Here is a 20,961-nt window from a genome sequence, read left to right on the forward strand (position 1 = left end):
GAGCTGGGCCGTCCCTCCTCTCTCTGAGCCGCCTGTGGCAGTGGCGGGGATGGCGGGATCGGGGTGCCGGGACCGCTCGGGCTCCTCCCTGTGGGGGGCGCTGGCTGCCCTCGCGGTCTCCCTCCTGCTGCCGGGCTTGGCTCAGCCCCACGGTAAGCACAGCCTCTCCCCCCCCTTTCTGGCTCCAGCTGCTTCCTTCTCACCTCCGCCCCGTGGCTCTGCCTGTCCCCCCCCCGTCTCCCTCCGCATCTGCACAGGACCTGCTGGGCAAGCTTTTGGTCTGTCAAAGCCTCGCCGCCAGCCAGCAACCCCTACAGGAGCAAGACCTGTGGGGCAGAGGCGAAGCAGGAGAGCAGAGCCCCTGTTCTGAGGAACAGCCCCATGCCCAGGGCTGCAATAAAGGGGTTACGACCCCCCCTTCTTCTCATAGCCTGTGTTAAGTCTATGGGATTTATATTTCTCTGTATGGAGATAATACTTACATTCTTAATGCCAACAGTACACCAGGGATTTGTGGTGGGTGGGGAGGCAGGTGAGGCAGAGCCTCCCCACCGGATTTCTTTGAAAAGCACCGCCACCCTGTGAGACACCCAAGCACCCGCAACCCACGTGCATTTCGCGTGGGTTGTGGGTGCTTGGGTGCTTCGCATGGCAGCGGCACTTTTCGAAGGACTCCGGTGGGGAGGCTCTGCCCTCACATGCCACCTCACCCACCACACATCCCTGCCCTCTCGGCTCCCACCCATGGGTTGTTGGTGCTTGGGTGTCTCACACAGTGGCAGCACTTTTCAAAGGACTTCAGTGGGGAGGTTTTGCCTCACCTGCCTCCCCACCCATCGCACATCCCTGCAGTACACAGGCGGTTGTTTAAATCAAAGCATAGTGCTCAAAGACTGAAAAGCATAGCACTCAGGACTGAAAAAATAACTGAAAAATGAAACTTAAAGCTGAAGAACAATACCCCAAAGCACCTTATTATGGGAAGTCATTGTTGCCTTATTGGCCACCTTCATTATCTTTAATACCCTCTTCTCTTGCTCATCACAGGCCCAGTTAAAAACCTTGGTTAAGTGCTTGAAAACAAGCCTCTGTGAGCCACAGATATTTGCATATTCCTCTCCTCATTCATCTGTGAAAGAGGAGGAGAGAGTTAAAACTTCCACATTCATTTTAGACTAAACTGCATTTATGTGCGTTACATATAAACACATTTACCTGTGACTTGATCCCATTGAGCTCAGTGGGGCTTACTTCTGAGGAGACACGCACAGGATTGTGCTGTTAGTCATGACTGTGTCTCATTGGAATTAATCACAGCTAACTTGCCTCATTGGTTTCAATTATGCTTGGTCATGACTGACTATCTTAGGATGCAACCCATGGAATGTGATGTATATGAAGAAGTAAACAGAAACAAAGTGTTTTCGAGAAAATGATTTTATTTATTTATTTATTTAAATGTTATCTTCTGAAAAAAGGTAGGATAACATATCTTTTAAGATCTTTTCTTTTGTTGGCAACCTTCAGTCTTGAAAGACTATGGTATCGTGCTCTGAATAGCACAGCGTCTAGTTCTGGCACAGCGTCTAGTGTGGCTGAAAAGGCCGATTCGGGAGTGATCTTTGTAAAATCACACAGTATTTACATTACCGTTTCCATATCTTTTAAGATATGGAAACGGTAATGTAAATACTGTGTAATTTTACAAAATATTTTCCCTAGTCATTACTACTTTGTACCTATATTTGTCTGTTTATTTTACTGTGATTTGTTTTTATAACTCATAGGAAATAACATTTATTTATATGTATGAATGTATCTGTCTATAACATACACACGTGTGTGGGTGCATGCAGTTTTTTTTTTTAAATTAAATGATCTTGGGTAGTAGGGCTGAAGAAGAATTCAGACTACCAAAAATTGTGGACCAAATAAATGGAAAGCCTTATCTACACACAGGTCTTGAAATGTCAATTATATAACCAGAATGCATCAACCAACATGCATTCATGGTGATTACATGAACTTGGACACATTTTGTATGATGAAGTGCCAGGAGGGTCTTGAACTACAGCTGGCAGCAGTTGGGCTCTAATGCCTGAGCTCCTATGCCACAGCACTTTGCTTTTACAGTGGACAGAGGGTTCAAGGGTTCACATCACATCACTTTAAGAGGCAAACATCAAATGATGTGATTCCTCTTTTACAGCAACCGATTCAGATAAAGAGGGAAAGTCACTGAAGAATTTCAGTATGTCATCCTCTTTTATTTATGAAACTTTTGAGTTACCTTCCCAAGTTAAAGTGCTCAAGAACTGAATGTTTCGACAAGTACGTTTCAGCTTAAGTAGAGACCCCTGGAACCTTACTTGTACTTAAGTAGGGGACTTACAGCCCAATCCTAACACACTGGAACAGGTGGTCTGCCCCGTATCCAGTGTGGGGTTGGGGCTGCCTGCAGATCAGCCCAGAGCAAGGGGAATGCATTCCTCTTACCCCAGGTAATGCGGCAGCAGCCCCAATGGGTCTACTTGGATTTGCGCTACCCTAAAGAGGTAGCGCAGATCTGAACAGCACAGTGCTGTGCCAAGTTGTCCAGGAGCAGGGTCAGGATCTGTCACAAAGGCCGGATCCTGGGTCCACTCCCTGCTCAGGCCCAGCCCACCCATGAGTGCACCTGTTGCATGCCCTCTCCCTGTCCTGGAATGCCCTCTTCCATCCTCCCCAAGCCCCCGTGCTGGCCTTACTCCGCCAGGGCAAACCTACCAGTGCTCTGGACTGTGTTAGCCTCCAGAGGCCAGCACACAAAGTGCACCATACTTCCTTCCTTTACAGCACTTTTGTGACACCTCCAGACCAGTGCAAGGGACTTGCACTGGCCCAAGGGTTGGTTGAGATTGCACCCTTAGTGTTGACACAAATCCCCATCCTTACCTGTTATCTCTCTTTGCTTCTTTTGTCTCAGTTTTCCCCATTCAAAATATAGTGGGCCATCCTTATCCACAAGCTCAGCACCCACAATTTGAATATTCACAGATGTTGCACCTACGATTGCAGGGCCTCAGAGGAATGGAAGTGCCTTCCCACTGTGTCTGGAGGTGTTCTGAGGTGCAGGGAGGCCACAAGTGACCTCCCCTTGCCTTAGAATGCTTCCCAGATCCAACTGGGTTGCTGGCCCACACCCCTCTGCAGATTTCATTATCCACTGAATTTGGTATCTGTGGGGGTCCTGGAACATTTGTGGATTTTGAAGGTCCACTGTAGTAATGACTCCTGTAATGCTGTGGTTATGTTCCTGTGCTATAGGAGGTCATTGTAATACTTTTCTAATGTAAATGTGTTTACAGTACAGTACTGTACTCATAGTGCATTAGGGCAGAGCCTGCTGCGTAACTGACCACCACTGCCACCATGGCAGTGGTGCAAGATGATGGGAAGAGCTACTCCCAGGAGGATGAGTCAGATTGTGACTCATTCTCAGGACCTTCTTGTTGAAGAAGGCATCCAGGGTGAACCGCATTGCCTGCTGTTTCCTTTCCTAAAGCATTTATTGGGAGCAAGTGATTGGCTCTGTGCTAGCCAGAATACACTTCTGTCATTGGCACAGCTATAACCAGAATACACAGTTTCCATTGACTGAAAGCATGGTGCGGACAGCTGTGCTTTTTCCTCAACAAACCTTTGAATGGTTTTATGGATTTTCAGCTTTTTCAGTTTATAATACAGTAAGAATTGCCTTTGGGACATGGAGTACTATGATGAAATGTTGTAGGAAGCAGTGTTATAGGAGGAATTACTATACATTTTGCTTATATTCACTTTTCTTTCCTGCCATTAGAAAGGTTTGCTTTTCATGTGATTTTTTTCTCTTTGCAGATGTAATGCTAAATTGTAGTTATGTACTGTGCCTGTAAGAGGCAGCCCAAAAGTTAAGTAGAAGGCCTAACAGATGATGCCACAGAGGCCTTGGTGAGTGGTTGAGCCTGCTCTGCTCCTGATCTGAGGGGAGAGATTAAAGGCAAAAAGGTGCTGGAAATTAGATACTTCAGTTGCATAAGGATTTAAGTGGTTTCTTTTGGTTAATTGTACAATGAACTGTTGTTGGAAACCTGAAGTGTGCAAACATATTAGTAGTAACTTGAGGGAAGTGAGGGAAGAAAAAGCAGACCTATTTTTGTTGGGTGTCAAAAGTGCCTCCTACAGGAATCGCAGGACACTGCTGATGGTGTCCTCAGCTACAACAATATTTGGGGGCTATATGAGGTTTCAGGTCAGGCAAGCTCGATACAATTTTTTGTCTTTTCAGAATTCTAAGTTTGGAGCCAAATAGTAAAAGTGTCCAGGTTTACATTTTTGCCTAGCTTAATATTATCTTTAAGCTCTCGCTCTAAATGTGTCCCTAACAGACATAGCACGACGACCACCCTGGGATCTGAAAATTGATCAGGCTTTGCTACAAATTCATAATGAGTTGCTCAATGAGAATTTTACTGTCTTCTGGCTCTCAGATTATTGCTACCAGGTAAATTATATTTAGTGGCATATATGTGTGTGTGTGTGTGAATATACTTTAAGAATCCTACTAACTGGATTAAGTTATGCAAGTTACATATACAGGTGGAGCCTATTTATCCATGGTAGTTCTGTTCCATGACTCGGCACGATTAACAAAAAACGTGTTGTGCAAAATTCCATAGAGTTATGCAAATACTGCAACCTGACACTTCCGGATGGACGGAAACTAAGGCATCTGTTATCAATCCCCTTCCCTCCGCTCTGTACTCAGCCCTCCCATTGCCAGCTGCCCGGGCACTGCGGGGAGTGGGGGCGGGCGGAAGAGCAACCCCCTGGGAGGTACCTGGCCCCCTGCCCGCAGCGATGCAGGCAGCACAGCTCCGGCGATGGCCGCACCTCGCCTCACCCGTGGCCAGCCACCCGGGAGGCGGGGAAGGGAGCCCCACGGCTGGGTCCAGAGGGGGAGGGCAAGTGGGGAGGCACACCGGCCTGCAAGCAGCGCCCCCAGAGAGGGCATCTCCCCCCCATGGATGCCGCTGGGTCTTCTCACCCTGGGGGGGCTTCAGCCAGGAGCAGGGCAGCGAGGAGACAGGAGGGGAGGAGGAGCAAGAGGCAGAGCCACTCAGAGCAAGAGGCAAGAGCCACTCAGCTGGCGAGCAAGCCTCCCGCAGACTCAGACAGCAGGGCGCGGTTGGCTCCAGGACCAGGTGCCCCGGCTGACTGGGTGAGAGGGGTGGAGCTGGCAACTCCATAAAGGCTGGGGAGGCCAATGAGGAGGAGGAAGCTGGGCAAGGCTAACAGCCAGGAGGAAGGCTGAATGCCCATGAGACCCAGGCTACCTTAGAAGCCAAAGAGAGGGATCCAGGTGGATCTAACCCCCTCCCCTTTTTGGACCTCAGGCCACTCAGCCTCACCCCAGGGACCTGCCACAGGATGAGTCTGAACCCCTTTTTGGCTGGAGGACCCTCAAACCCCCCCCCCCCGATCTGACAACTCCCTGGGTTTTTTAAAGCAATCCCCTCTATTGCTACCACACCTGCCCCTGTGTGTGTGTGTGTGTGTGTGTGTGTGTGTGTGTGTGTGTGAGAGAGAGAGAGAGAGAGAGAGAGAGAGAGAGAGAGCGAGAGAGAGCAAAGCAAGCTCCACCTGGCTGCACGTGTTCTGGCTACAGAGGTTTTCCGCTCCCCCTTCCCCTCCTCAGCCTCTTTGCAGGCTCAGGAGCTCCAGGAATGTTACTGTTCCTTGCAAGGGGAACCTCTTCCAGGGCTATTTCCCTGCCTGGGAGAGGCAGAGCCTTTTTGCAGTGTTTTGGGCTGCCTGGAAACTGATCGAGATGCCAGGGCAGTGCAGGGCAAAGGAGGCAAAGGTGTGTGTGACTTTCAGTACCCCAACCCCATTTGAGTTGAGACAAATCCGCAGATAAAAAATCCGTGGATAAATAGGCTGCACCTGTAGTTTCATATTTTATTTTCCAGAAACAGGGATTATTCACAGGTATAAAGGCATATTTGTATAACATTTAATGGAGGAAATGGGTCTCATCACAGGAATGTATTCAACCAGTTCAGTTGAAGTAGTAAACATTTCACTCCAGCTATTATAATTCAGGACATCTGGAATTCAGATAACACAGGATTTTTTGTTTTAAGGTGCCATGTACAATTTTGACCAGCAATTATTTCTTTGTTCAAAGCAATTTCCACTTCTCAATCCAACAATGCTTGAATTAATTTTGCTGTATTTTCTGTTGGGCACTTCAATCTTCATTTGGTGTTCCTTACCTTCTAGTGCGCTTATCAGGAGCTGGTGTCTCTCTCCATTAACAGAGCACTGGAAGAATCAAGTATTGCAGCTGTTGCTGTGGATACTCAGCATGCCATCACACTCGTGGTCAATAGCACTGCAGAAAGCAAAGAACTTTGTGGGTTTGTGCCTTATTTTACTATAAAATAGGTTGAAGTGACAAGCGGTTACTTTCACTGTGACATTCCAATAGCTCTGTTATAGTTAATTTCTATTGGTGAACATAAATATCACCAATTTTAAAGTGATTTGCCAAAGAAGGGATTGAATTTTTATATTAAACATTTTGTTCAATTTTGTACAAAAATAATACTGTTCTAAACCATAGGTCTTCAAGCCCCGGCCCTCAGATTGGATAACAATCTTGGGCACGGTGCTGGCGAAGCCTTACCATTCCGCCCCACAGCCTCCTTTTTTTGTGCCTGATTGGTGTGAAGCCTCATGCCGAGCAGCCACTTCTCCTGGGAAATCAGCACGCAGAGCTTTCTGGAGGTCAGTGCAGCAGAAGTGGCTGCCTGGTGTGAGGCTCTGCACTGACTGGGCATGAAGAAAGGAGGCTGCAGGGCAGAATGGCAAGGCTTCACCACCGTACCGGGGATCCTTATGCTGGCACACCACGGGCCACAGTTTGGGGGTCCCTGTTCTAAACTGTAAGCACTGTTCTAGAGGCAGCTGTTGTTGGAAAGTTTCAGTCAATGTGCAGAAGCTGAAGCAACAGCACCAGAAAATAGATCTGTAGAGCAAACTGAATTCATAATAGAAAAGAACAAATGGAGAGGAGAAAGCAGTGCAGGAAATTAAATGGATTCTGAGACAGAAGGGGCAAAAAGAGGAAAAGGGGAAAAGTGGAAGGGGAAAAAAGAGGGACAGAAAGAAAGAAAAATGAGGGCAGGAGAAGAAAGCAGACAGTGTCTAAAAATGTACACACATTTTAATGAACTCTGATTCATGCATCGTTGTAGAAAACCTCAATACTTCTTTGTTGAAAACCATCTAAGGGAAGCAGTTGGAGAGACACACGATGGGTGTCTGCAAATCCTGGGCAGTCCAATCCTGAGCTGCCCGAGGTGTGGGGCTGCGGCGGCGCTGAAAATGGCTGCTGCCGCATCCTGTGTGTTTTGAGCAGCTGCAGGCAGCACCTCCGGAGAAAGGGACTTTCATCCCCTTCCCCCAGGTAAATGCAGTAGCCCAGCATTGGGGCTACTCGATTCACCACCAACAAAAAGGTCATGAAGAATGTGATATACGGTTTGGCACAATGAGAGGATGCAGGGATAAAGGAACTAATAAGCAGCCCATCCTGGGGCATTCTAAGTACAAATGCTCTTATGCAAATGCCCAGAGTCTCCGAGCAAAGATGGGAGAACTGGAATGTCTGGTGACAAGGGAAAACATTGACATAGTGGGCATAACGGAAACCTGGTGGAATGCGGAAAATCGTTGGATACCACAATCCCAGGCTATAAACTCTACAGGAGGGACAGGCAGGGGCATGTTGGAGGTGGGGTGGCCGTTTAAGTTAAGGAAGGGATAGAATCCAGCAAAGTAGAGATTGTAGGTGGGTCCAATTCCACCATAGAATCTCTGTGGGTTAAATTACCAGGCCTGAGGAGCGATGTAATACTGGGGATGAACTATTGTCCTCCAGACCAGAAACCGGAAGGGAACCTTGAAATGAGGAAACAGATCAGGGAGGTGACAAGGAGGGACAGGGTTGTAATCATGGGGGACTTCAATTATCCTCACATTGACTGGGTCAATTTGTGTTCTGGTCACGAAAAGGAGACCGAATTCCTTGACATGCTAAATGACTGTACCTTAGAGCAGCTAGTCATGGAGCCCAACAGAGGACAGGTGACTCTGGATTTAATATTGTGCAGTACTCAGGACCTGGTTAGAGATGTCAATGTTACTGAGCCGTTGGGGAACAGTGATTGTTACTGAGCCGTTGGGGAACAGTGATCTGTTTTGACATACACGTCAGGGGAAGAATACTGGGCAAATCTCTCACAAAAACCCTTGACTTCCAACGAGCGGACTTCCCTCAGATGAGGAGGCTGGTTAGGAGGTTGAAAGGGAAGGTAAAAAGAGTCCAGAGTGCATGGAGGCTGCTTAAAACAACAGTAATAGAGGCCCAGCGGAAGTGTATACTGCAAAGGAAGAAGGGCTCAACTAAGTCCAGGAGGGTCTCTGCCTGGCTAACGAGCCAAGTTAGAGAGGCTGTAAAGGGCAAGGAAGCTTCCTTCTGTAAATGGAAGTCTTCCCCTAATGAGGAGAATAACAAGGAACATAAACTGTGGCAAAAGAAATTTAAGAAGGTGATACAGGAGACCAAGAGAGACTATGAGAAACACATGGCCAGCAACTTTAAGGGGAATAATAAAAGCTTTTTCAAATATGTTAGAAGCAGGAAACCCGCCAGAGAAGCAGTTGGCCCTCTGGATGGTGAGGGAGGGAAAGGGGAGATAAAAGGAGACTTAGAGATGGCAGAGAAATTAAATGAGTTCTTTGCATCTGTCTTCATGGCAGAAGACCTTGGGCAGATACCGCTGCCCGAACGGCCCCTCCTAACCGAGGAGTTAAGTCAGATAGAGGTTAAAAGAGAAGATGTTTCAGACCTAATTGATAAATTAAAGATCAATAAGTCACTGGGCCCTGATGGCATCCACCCAAGAGTTATTAAGGAATTGAAGAATGAAGTTGCTGATCTCTTGACTAAAATATGCAACTTGTCCCTTAAAATGGCCACGGTGCCAGAAGATTGGAGGATAGCAAATGTCACACCGATTTTTAAAAATGGAAGGAGGGGGAACCCGGGAAACTATAGGCCGGTCAGCCTAACATCTATACCGGGTAAGATGGTGGAATGCCTCATCAAAGATAGAATCTCAAAACACATAGACAAACAAGCCTTGCTGAGAGAGAATCAGCATGGCTTCTGTAAGGGTAAGTCTTCCCTCACGAACCTTATAGAATTCTTTGAAGAGGCATGTGGATGTGGGAGAACCTGTGGACATTATATATCTGGACTTTCAGAAGGTGTTCAACACGGTCCCTCACCAAAGGCTACTGAAAAAACTCCACAGTCAGGGAATTAGAGGGCAGGTCCTCTCATGGACTGAGAACTGGTTGAAAGCCAGGAAACAGAGAGTGGGTGTAAGTGGGCAATTTTTACAATGAAGAGAAGTGAAAAGCGGTGTGCCCCAAGGATCTGTCCTGGAACCGGTGCTTTTCAACCTCTTCATAAATGACCTGGAGACAGGGTTGAGCAGTGAGGTGGCTAAGTTTGCAGATGACACCAAACTTTTCTGAATGGTGAAGACCAGAAGTGATTGTGAGGCGCTCCAGAAGGATCTCTCCAAACTGGCAGAATGGGCAGCAAAATGGCAGATGCGCCTCAATGTCAGAAAGTGTAAAGTCATGCAAATTGGGGCAAAAAATCAAAACTTCACATATAGGCTAATGGGTTCTGAGCTGTCTGTGACAGATCGGGAGAGAGATCTTGGGGTGGTGGTGGACAGGTCGATGAAAATGTTCACCCAATGTGCAGTGGCAGTAAAGAAGGCCAATTCTGTGCTTGGGTTCATTAGAAAAGGTATTGAGATATATTATAATGCCGTTGTACAAATCGATGGTAAGGCCACGCCTGGAGTATTGTGTCCAGTTATGGTCACCACATCTCAAAATGGACATAGTGGAAATGGAAAAGGTGCAAAAGAGAGCGACGTAGGGTACAATCCTAACCAGGTGTACTCAGAAGTAAGTGCTATTTTGTTCAGTGGGGCTTACTCTCAGGAAAGTGTGGTTAGGATTGCAACCTAAGATGATTACTGGGCTGGGCACCTTCCTTATGAGGAAAAGCTACAGCATTTTGGCCTTTTCAGCCTAGAAAAGAGTTGCCTGAGGGGGACATGATTGAGACATCCAAAATGATGCATGGGAAGGATAAAGTGGATAGAGAGATGTTCTTTACACTCTCACATAACACCAGAACCAGGGGACATCCACTAAAATTGAGTGTTGGGAGAGTTAGGACAGACAAAAGAAAATATTTCTTTACTCAGCATGTGGTTGGTCTGTGGAACTCCTTGCCACAGGATGTGGTGATGGCATCTGGCCTGGATGCCTTTAAAAGGGGATTGGAAAAGTTTCTGGAGGAAAAATCAATTATGGGTTACAGGCCATGATGTGTATGTGCAACGTCCTGATTTTAGAAATGGGCTATGTCAGAATGCCAGATGCACGGGAGGGCACCAGGATGCAGGTCTCTGTGTGCTCCCTCTGGCATTTGGTGGGCCACTGTGAGATATGGGAAGCTGGACTAGATGGGCCTATGGCCTGATCCAGTGGGGCTGTTTTTATGTTCTTAAAAAGAAGGCACAAGAATCAAGTGCCTCAGTGTCAGGCAGGGAGCATTGCTCCACTGGTTCCACCTCTCTCCACTCCCTCCCTCAGCACGCCTCCCCTGCCCTCTCTCCGCCTCCCACCTCCCCGGAACGCTTCCTCCCTGCCCTTTGCTTTCCTCTCCCCAGAATGCCTCCTCTCCCCATGCCCCCGCTTACCTCTCTGCTGCCCGGCGGTCCGCATGACCACCAAGCAGCAGAGGTTGGGTACCTGCCTGGCGGAAGCCCAGCGCCAGCCAGCCTTATGGCCTATTTGTAACAGTGTGCGCCAGTGGTGAGCCAGTGCGCCGAGCCCAGGATTGGGCTCTTAGTCAACAGTGTCAGCCGTGCATAGACGCCAGTGGGGAACATTTCAAGCACATAGTCTAATTCGTTAACTAATTAATTAGCTGGGGCAAACAACTGCTTCTGGGTACACCATAAACAGTATAGGTGTGAATTGTAGAATATATGTATGAATTATAGTAGCGTAATAAATTTGACACTATGAAGTGTGTGTACATTTTCGTGATATGCCCTGTAGTTAAGGAGATCTCAAGAGGTAATACCACAAGATTTACAACCCACATTTATGGCCACAAGTTTGAAATGTGTTGTTTTGTGTGTCCTGCTAGAGAAGGGTTTAAAGACTCATCACATTCACTATACTCTTTCTACAGAGTTTACAAGGAGTCAGGTATCTTGGGGATCAACAGGCCCTCTAAGCAAAGTAGCATCAGTATCCAGTAGACGTAAGTCCCCCTCCCACTGAAGTAATTGCAGCTGTATTTCAGGGAGTGCTAGTCTATTTTGAAAACACTGAAAACATTATTGTCTTTACAACAATGTGCAGTTTTTTATGTGTGGCTCTTCTGAGATGTCAAACACTGCTTTTATTTAATGTCAATTTCAGAGGTAACTGATTCTAAAAAACTTTCTGGATATTTCTTTGCAGGATACATTATCATTTTGGAGAATTTGGAAACTATTCCCTACTGGTAAGAAGTTTCCATAATAACACCCAGAAGATTTCATGCACTATAGTTATCAATCAAGATCCTGTCAACAGCTACATCCGTATGTTCCTTTATACTTTCTTCACTTATGTATTGTGATTATTTCTCAAGACTTGCCTTAAGTCAGGATCCTTAGTTGTTAAGGTACTTTGTATAACATCAGTAACTATCACTAATTCCTTATTTAACAACAGTTGTACTTTTTGCAATACTTTTTCAATCTGTACTTAATAATTACTAGTCTATTCAGCATCAGTTTGATCATTGCTGGTCATTGCTAATTCACCCAGTAAAGAGCAGCAGTTCCACAATTAACATCAATCAAATGCCAGTACTATTGCGTCTGTATAATTCTGCTGCTTAACCCTTTCTCTCCAACTGTTTTTCCACTCAAAATGGCTCCCCTCATTTACATTTGGCTCCCCTCATTTTTCACTTACAGGGGAAAGGATATTTCTGCCCCATTTTTCCCCAATAGGATTCTGCAACAGATACAACTAACAATAGATACAACTAACATTCCATTGCTGTTTGGTAATTGCAGCCTTTCCTAAAATGTTTTGTGTGATTGTTTTACAAGATTTATCCACAAACTCCAACATTATCTCAGAAACAAGATAAACAAGATAAACAAGAACCATGTCAGGGACTACAGTTATGATTTGCATTTGATGATGTTCAAACCTGCCTTGGTTCCCTTCCTTGCGCCATTTTTGAATTCAAACATTTCACCACACCCTGCTGCACCTTCTTCTGCAGCAATCTCTAATCAGGTTCCTCTGCTAGTTGCTGCTATGCAGTGGTCTACTGCCCCTGGGGCAAAACAGTGCACATAACCTGGGCCTCAACTGGAGGGGGACACCAGAGCATGCACTACCCAGTTGGGAAGCAATTGGAGCGTATGCTCCAGCATACACAGTGCATGTGCGCTCAGCATGTGCTCAGCAGTGCATGTGCGCTCTCAGCAAAATTGCCCAGATGGCTGCCAAGCATGCCCTCACACTCCAACTGCTTCCCGAGTGGGGAAGCACTTGGAGCGCATGCTCCCTGTCAGCAGCTGGTCAGACGAAATTGCCAAGCTGCATGGCATCACAGCGTTGCCCTGGATGCCCCAAACACTGGGTATGTCTCTGCTGCTATGAATCTAGCTAGTGATGCTTTGTACTTAAGCACATCTTTTTCCTCTTTTGTATTTTTAAGTTTTATTTCCTGTTCTGAGACCTTAGGATAAATTGCATTAAAATCAGAATAAAACATGAACTGGCCATAATTGTTTATTTCTATGTGGATATGAGGCATTCTAGCCCAGAATGTCTCGCCTGTGATTTGTGATAATTAAAGATCTGTTTTTCTTTGTACAGCTATTTTCTTTGCATTTCTCATCTACCTGGGTATTTTCAGTATACTGACTTTGGGACAGTTTTGTATGAAGTAAGTAGTTGTCTGAATGAGTGATGTCTAAGGGCACAATCCTGCCCTTCACTTGGGCTGGTGCAAGTCTCTTGCAAGACCTTGCAAGACCTTGCAAGTCCCTTGCACCAGCCCAGGAGGGTTGCAAACGTGCCATAAAGCACATTTGCGCCTTCTTGGTAGTAAACTAGGCCAGTACACAGAGGTGTGCTGTCCTGCGGAGGCTGACACAAGCTTCCGCACCAGCTTCCTCTGATGCAAGGCTCTGGGGTGGGCAGGGAGGAGGCGGGAGGGAGGCGTTCCTGGGTGAGGGGAGGGTGGGTGGTGAGCAGCCCCGGGGGTGGGCAGGCAGGTGGAGAATGGGAGGCGGGCTTGGATCCAGCATTTACACTGGATCCCAACCCCTGATCCTGGGGAGTTTGGAGAGACTTCAAGCTGCTCCGTTCTCCTCGGACTTGCGCCACCTCAGAAGGTGGCGCAAGTCTGAGGAGACTCATAGGAGCAAAGGCACCTTACTCAGAGGTAAGGGGAAAAGTTTCCCCTTGCCTCTGGCTGAGCCACTTGGGGCCCCTATCCTGCATTGGATACAGCGCAAGCCTCTTGGCTTGCCTATTCCAGCTCAGGGTAGGATCGCCCCTAAGTTCAATATTGGTTTTGCTGTTTTACAGGAGTGCACCTGTTTTAAACAGTTGGGAATGTGTCTCATAATCTGCCATTATAAATATATTCCTTTCAGATTTCCCAGAGTTTTATGTTTAGACTTTCATGTCTCAATTTAATTGTGCATTCTTTTGTTTTGTAAAGAAGAAATGTTCTCTTACATTGAGGAGGCCTCTGTGACTGCCCTCCTTGCAGGATGCAGCACATGCCCCATTGGCACAGCTGCATCAGCATTGGAAAGCTGGATAGAATTGGGCCCTAAACCTTTAATTTTTATTTTGTCTAAACTTGTTAGTACTGCTAGTTGTTTTGGGTCATTTATGACATCTTAATTCTTGCATCGTAATGTCATTTTTTCTATTTTAACCATCGTTGTAAGCCTCTTCAAGAATTTCATTGTAAAGTGAATGTCAGGATATCAATTGCATTAGATAGTAAGCATGCCATAAGTGTGATTCTAATGAACAGAGTCTGAATTTTTCTTCTTTACTCATTCACAGCATTGAACCAATTAGAAATTGGCTTTACAAGAAGATGAATCCCAGAGAAACAGACCGTCTTATTAATTCAGTAAGCTCACGCAGTAATATAACCTGTCTTTTTCTTTTAACACTGCCGATAATCCACTGAGGGATGTACAAATAGACTGTGAAATCTTAGCCATATTGTTTTTTAATCTTTGCAAAAATGACTGACACAGTGAGTTCATACATGAAAGTTGATAACTGGAAACTGCAACACTAGTAATGACTTCACTAGTAATGTGAAACACTACTGAAAGCTCTTGTATATTCTGTGGCATCAGCTTGCATACAATAATTGCTTAGAGAGGCAGTTCAACCATTCTGACATTGTTATGTACATGTGTGTGTAAATCAGCCCATTGGTGTCTTGCCTTGGGGGAGAGCATAATTGGTGTGCTAGAGATTTGGCATGAAATACAGTGGGCAGTCTTTTTCTACAGGCTCTGCTTCAGTGAATTTGACCATAGAAGGATGCTGAGCTCAGGCTCAGAGGGCCTCCTGCTCACGACCAGAAGTAGCTTCCAGTCACGTCCAGGAAGTATTCTGAAGCCAGGGAAGGTCCATGGAGTGGGCCATGGGCCTTTTCCGACCTCAGAAGGTCTCCTGGACACACTGGAATTCCACATCCACATGATTGGAAGGCCTCCTGCACACAAATGAGCATGCTTTCTCCTGGACACAGTTGGGCAGCCTCCTGGACACAACTTCCGCTTCACATCCATGACTTCACAGTTGTGTTTGGGAGGAGTTTTGAGCTCCTGAGAATACCTTCAGGCAGAGGCATATCTCTTGGCAGAACCTGAGGGGCACATGTCACAGGTGCCACACTGGTGGGTCACTGTTGCCCCCAGGCTCTGCTCAATTACCTCTGGCTCCAAAGGCTGGTGGCTTCGCTGCACCCTGGCTTCTATGAAGCCTCCACAGGAGCTTGAACAAGGTGCACGAAGCCTTGCCCTCAGGGAGAACATCAATTCACGTTCTCCCCAAGGGCGAGTCTTGGCTGACTTTGCCATACCCTGTCCCAGCTTCTGTGGAGGTTGGGAGCCTTCACAGGGGCTGCATCAAGGCGCCCAAAGCCCCACCCTCAAGGAGAATGTCTGTTCATGATCTCCCCAAGGGTGGGGCTTGGTTGACTTTGCTGTGCCCCATCCCAGCTACTGTGTAGGCTCCCAGCCTTTACAGAAGTCAGGACGGGGTACAACAAAGCAAGCCGTGCCCTGCCCCCTGGGAGAATCAGGGTAGTGACATCATGTGATGTCATTTCTGCCTCTGTTTAGTTTTGATGGGAAATTGTATTCTATTGAAAGAATGTCCCCGTTCAAAAAAAGGAATTGACCACCCTCTTTGTTCATACAGGAAACTAAATAACACCTAAGATCAGATCTATAAACAGGCCAAGGGGCATTTAAAAGAGCACTAAAAATATGGTGTAGTTTCTGCTCTTAAATATGATGCCATTTAAAAATTCTGGAGTAGATTGGTAACATCTGTTAGAATGGAGCTTGGTGGCAGTGCAATTTCTGTGCATATATGACATGAAAGATAATGTCCATAGACCTGTTCATTTATAAGTCATCCAACTTCAAGAGCAATTCTAGCAGAGGCAGAAAGTCCTCCTGCCTCCTCCCTGTTGAAAAATACAATAACAGTATGAAGAGCCAAGGCATTTTTCTGCAATGCAGAAGAACATGTAGTAGAAAGGAGTGGGCATTTGCCAGTATATAGAGACTGTTGAGGAGTCTACAATCTTTCCTGCTATTATACACGTATATGCTAGCGTGAGACTTTGGTGCTAAATATATGCAAAGATTTAGAAATATGAAGTATGAAAGTAAAGGTATTTGTCCTGGAAGCTCCTTACCCTGATCTCAGGCATTTTGAGGATGGCTATAATTTATGTAGTTCTATGGAGAGTTTTATATTCTCAAGGGTATTGTAAGCTTTTTTTTCTTTATGAATTCAAAAGTCCAGATAGGAGCAGGAGTTAACAAAGCCTGAATAACAGAGTCCAAGGGCCCACAGAAACCTGGAGCCAACACTGCAGAAGGATAACATGAAAAAAGAAAATGAAGAGAGACAATTGGTGCAGCTCCCACTGAAATATAATTGAATTGCTAGGGCTGCCTTTTCCAATCTTCTCATGGTCCTTGGACTTGGCAGGCATTGGTGCAGTTTCCTGCTCAGCTTTGTGGATTTAGAAGATTGCTATCAGCAAGCTGGCTTTGCAACTTCAGTTCCCCATTGGTGTGGTGGGAATAGTACAGTGGTTATAGTACAGTACAGTGGTAATAGAATAGTACAGTGGTAATAGAGAATACAGTGGTTCTCAAACTATTGGTTAGCAATGCAATTTTTGGTGGGTTGTGAAACTGACATGCCGAAAGCTGACAAGGAGAATGTATTGAGCCCTATGGTGAGTGAAATGGAGCCACATGTGTGCATTTACTCATGAGTAGGCAACCGTGCCTTGGCCTACTTCAACGGGCAGGGTGAGGGGAACAGAATGCCACCATAGGAAAGTGTGCTTCAGCTCTTATCGAAGGCGAGGAGTACAAGACCACCAGAATAGTCCTGATCCGATGAATATGGAGCTCAACAAACATTCCAGAAGGTGGTTCCCCCCACCACAGTAGAAAGGATAAAAACAGAGGCTAAATGGAAACTTCTTATTTTTAGGGCCCAATCCTATTCAATTTTCCTGTATTGATGCAGCTGCAGTGTAGTCCTGAAGTAAGGGAACAAATGTTCCTTTGACTTGAGGAGGCCTCTATGACTGCCTCCCCACTGCAGGATGCCCTGTTGGTACAGCTGCATCAGCACTGGAATTGGGCCCTTAGGGCGCAATCCTAACTTGCTCTGGAAACAGGCAGGCCAATAGGCCTGCACTACATTCAGCGCAAGTTTGGGGCTGGCTGAGGCTCAGCCTGAGGTAAAGAGAAACATTTCCCCTTCGCCATATCTTGCTGCAGCACACCAATGGGTCTGCTCGGATCTGTGCCACCTGATGAGGTGCCCTGGGCTGCCTGGGAATGGGGCTGGGATCCAGCCCTGACCCTGCCTCCCACTCCCTGCATGCCCACCCACAGTCCCGCCTGCTGCCCACCTTCCCCCCAACAACAACAACAACAACAACAACAGTATTTATATACTGCTTTTCAACAAAGTTCACAAAGCGGTTTACAGAGAAAATCAAATAACTAATGGCTCCCTGTCCCAAAAGGGCTCACAATCTAAAAAGATGCAAAGGAATACCAGCAGACAGCCACTAGAACAGACAGTGCTGGGGTGAGATGGGCCAGTTACTCTCCCCTTGCTAAAAAAAGGAGCACCCACTTGAAAAAGTGCCTCTTACCCAGTTAGCAGGGGTAACCCCGAAATGCCTCCCTCCTGCCTCCTCCCCACGCCCTCCCCACGCTCTCCCCAAACCTCCACGCTGGCCAAGCTTAGCTGATGCAACTCACCTTTTCCACAGGGTTCGCATTGGAGCGGGGAGGCTGGCACACATCTGTGCACCGGCCCATCTCCCCTCAGAGTGGCACAAAAGTGCTTTACAGCATTTTTGCGACACTCCTAGGTGACACAAGGGACTTGTGTTGGCCCAAGGGTCGGTTAGGGCCCTTGGTCTCTTAAAGTTAGGTGGGTCCCAAAAAAATGTTGTTTTAAAAAGTGGCTTTGGGAACCACTGGATTAGTACAGAACATGGCTTTGTTGGGCAAAGAGAAGCGTGTTCCTCAATATTGTTCCATCAACCACTGCAGCACTATGATGGGAGAAGTTGCTGTTATGGAAATACTTCCTTCTTTGTAGCTATTAAGTGTACTGAACCAGCAACTCATACTGAGTCTGGTAACACTAAGCAGCAGCAACTCTCTCGCACAAGACAGGACAAATAAAATGACATATAAATAATTTCCAAATGGGCAGGCCCTTTTTCAAATTCATCAACAGCGTTGCTTATTTTTCCTTGTTCTTTTATTTTCAAGGAGCTTGGATCCCCAAGCAGAACAGATTCCATTAATGGAGATCTACCAGCTGGTATATGGAACACTCCTTCTTCCCTTCAAAGACTTCGTTCTCTGGACACATTCAGAGGGTAACTTGCAACAGTGGACAATTTCTTTGAGTTCTTTTAAAGGAATTTTCTGCTATGTGTTAGAGGAAATGAGTACTCAAGGCAAATAGTAATGCTTTCAACTATTTTTCAGTACTAGTAGGACACAGAGAAACTCCTGGGATAGATGTCATAAAGTCACAGGGTTGCAAAGCTGACAGCTGCAAAGTTGACAGGGATTAAGGGCCAGTATAGGCAGAATGCTGCCTGTAATTTAACCATGGTTAAAGAATTGGACTAGGCCTCAGATTTTACTTGCTCCAACACCTCCTCCTACGTCAAAGGTAAATTTTCCCCCATTGAGTTTAACCATGGTTAATGCTAACTGGAGTTTGGTTTTGAAGCTGGTTTAACATCTCTAGCTAAGTGAAAATCATGGTTGAACTAACCATAGTAGGCATCTATCTTGACATAATATATAATTATGGTGGAGGAATGGAGGAGAAAAAATAAATGACTCCAGAAATCACCCTGACCTTTTAAATATAGTACCTCCAAATCCTGTAGATGAGGAATCTGGGTACTGATACTAGATAGAGAATAAAACGGTCCATAGAAGTCACATTATAACATTTTGGTAGCAGGAAACTGATTGACAGCCCAATCCAGCACAAATTGCCCTGTGCTGATGCATCAGCACCAGCATGGCTTGTGCTGCATCCTGTGGGGGAATTTAGTGGATAGGAGGTCACCCCAAGATAAATGGACATTTGTCTCCTTGTCCCAGGATAAGCCCCAGCAACCACAATGGAACAGCTCGAACCTGCTCTAGCTCAATTGCTGGTGCATGTCATGTTTCCCTGTGTCAGCGGATCAGGCCTGAGAAGGGGGATATGATGCATACTCTGGTGCTGCCCTGAAGTAGTTGTTGGACCACTGTGGCAAAGAGGATGCTGGACTAGATGGAGCTCTGGCCTGATCCAGCAAGGCTTTTCTTATGTACTTATATGGTAGATTCTGCTTCCATGAACAACGTACTATATCTGCGGTTCTCAAACTCTCACGGAGTTTGAGGACTGCAGTAAGTCCTTGCGGGGGAACAGGGAAGGCAGCGGGGGCAGGGGGAAGGTGCAGGGAAGTCAGCAACATGATCCCCAGGATCACATCGCTAAGGGGGCTGCAGGGACTGGCATGTACTTACCAGTCCCTGCTGCAGCCTCCTGGGGATTTGGGGAGCCCTGCGTGATCCTCCCCAGGGCTCCCTGAAGCTTAGAAAGTGAAAGCAGAGCAATCGCGCCCCACCTCTGCAAAACTGGAAATGGACCACAATTGCTTTCACTTTCTGAAGCTTGGGGAGCCCTGCCGAGGGTCGTGCAGGGCTCCCCGCACCCCTAGGAGGCTGCAGCAGGGACTGGTAAGTGCATGCCAGTCCCTGCAGCCCCCTTAGCGATGCGATCCTGGGAATCGCATCACTGCCTGTCCCTGCCCCTTAAGGGGGCAGAGGTCAGGGCCCTCAGGCTGGACTATATCCTCATTTCTGTCCCCTTAGAAAAAACAGCAAAAAATAAGACAATTGAAATGCTTTGCCAAACCTTCTTCTGGGCCTATTCTTGTTTCATGTATTATACCTACAACTGGAATAACTAACTATGTAGGCTAGTCTTTGGTCAAAGAGATACAGTGTGATTGAGGATTACTATGTTCAGTTCCTTGTTTCCAGACTTTGTGTGCAGATATCTGGTTTTAGAGACCCAAAGATACCTACTAGAAAAGCACTGTCTGATCACCAATCTGTATCTACATATCAAGCCCATATCAGTTAGCTGTTGCTATGTAGTTCCACAGTTATTTGACTTCAAAAGAGGAAACTTAAAAAAAGAGGAAGATAATAAAAAAGGAAGTTAAAAGTGAGAATCAGAATATTGAAATGTTTTCAAGATTCTGGGAGCTTATTGATGGCCCAATCCTATCCAATTTTCCAGTACCAGTCCTGCTGTACCAATGGGGAATGCTCTTCTTCCCATGGTGGTGAGGCAGTCACAGAGGCCCCCTCAAAGTATGGGAACATTTGTGCCCTTATGTTGTGGCTGCATTAAGGCTCCACCAGTGCTGGAAAGTTGGATAGAATTGGACCCTGAAAGCCAAAACAGAAGTCCAGCTAGAATGTATACCACATATTAGGAAAGGAACCAACAGGTTCAAGAGGATGCCAGCATAATTAGCAAGCAAAGTCAAGGTCTATAAAAGGCAAGAAGTCTCCCTTCAAACAACGGGGAATCTAGCCTAAATGATAAGTAAAAAGGCAAAATAAATGCAACTTGGTGATAACGCAAGGGGAAAAATTATTTTTGAAGAGCATATTGCTATACAGAACAACGATACATTTATTTAAATACATCAGAAGAAAGAAACTGGCCAGGGATGCATTTGGGTGATTAGACCACAAAGGAGTGAAGGATTACTGGAAGAAAATAGGGAGAGTACAGAGAAGAAGAATTTATTTGCATTGGTCCTCCTTGTGAACAATGTGAGACAGACATCTCAGTTGATTTCTTTTTCAGTCAGATACCAAACTAAGGAGATAAGAGATGAAGTTCTAG

The 20,961-nt window shown here is 46.2% G+C and overlaps 1 protein-coding gene across 1 annotated transcript in view; it reads left to right on the plus strand.

The window, feature by feature from the left end:
• HGSNAT (heparan-alpha-glucosaminide N-acetyltransferase) overlaps positions 1-20,961 on the plus strand; it is a 38,629-nt gene continuing 17,668 nt past the window's right edge. The window contains exons 1-7 of the mRNA XM_066631279.1: positions 1-152; positions 4,407-4,522; positions 6,304-6,440; positions 11,656-11,777; positions 13,078-13,147; positions 14,287-14,356; positions 18,294-18,403. Of these exons, the coding sequence (XP_066487376.1) occupies positions 50-152; positions 4,407-4,522; positions 6,304-6,440; positions 11,656-11,777; positions 13,078-13,147; positions 14,287-14,356; positions 18,294-18,403 (728 nt within the window). The 5' untranslated portion in view covers positions 1-49. The remainder of the gene's footprint in view (positions 153-4,406; positions 4,523-6,303; positions 6,441-11,655; positions 11,778-13,077; positions 13,148-14,286; positions 14,357-18,293; positions 18,404-20,961) is intronic.

Source organism: Tiliqua scincoides, chromosome 5 (assembly GCF_035046505.1).
Source record: "Tiliqua scincoides isolate rTilSci1 chromosome 5, rTilSci1.hap2, whole genome shotgun sequence".
In the NCBI taxonomy this organism is placed as follows: domain Eukaryota; kingdom Metazoa; phylum Chordata; class Lepidosauria; order Squamata; family Scincidae; genus Tiliqua; species Tiliqua scincoides.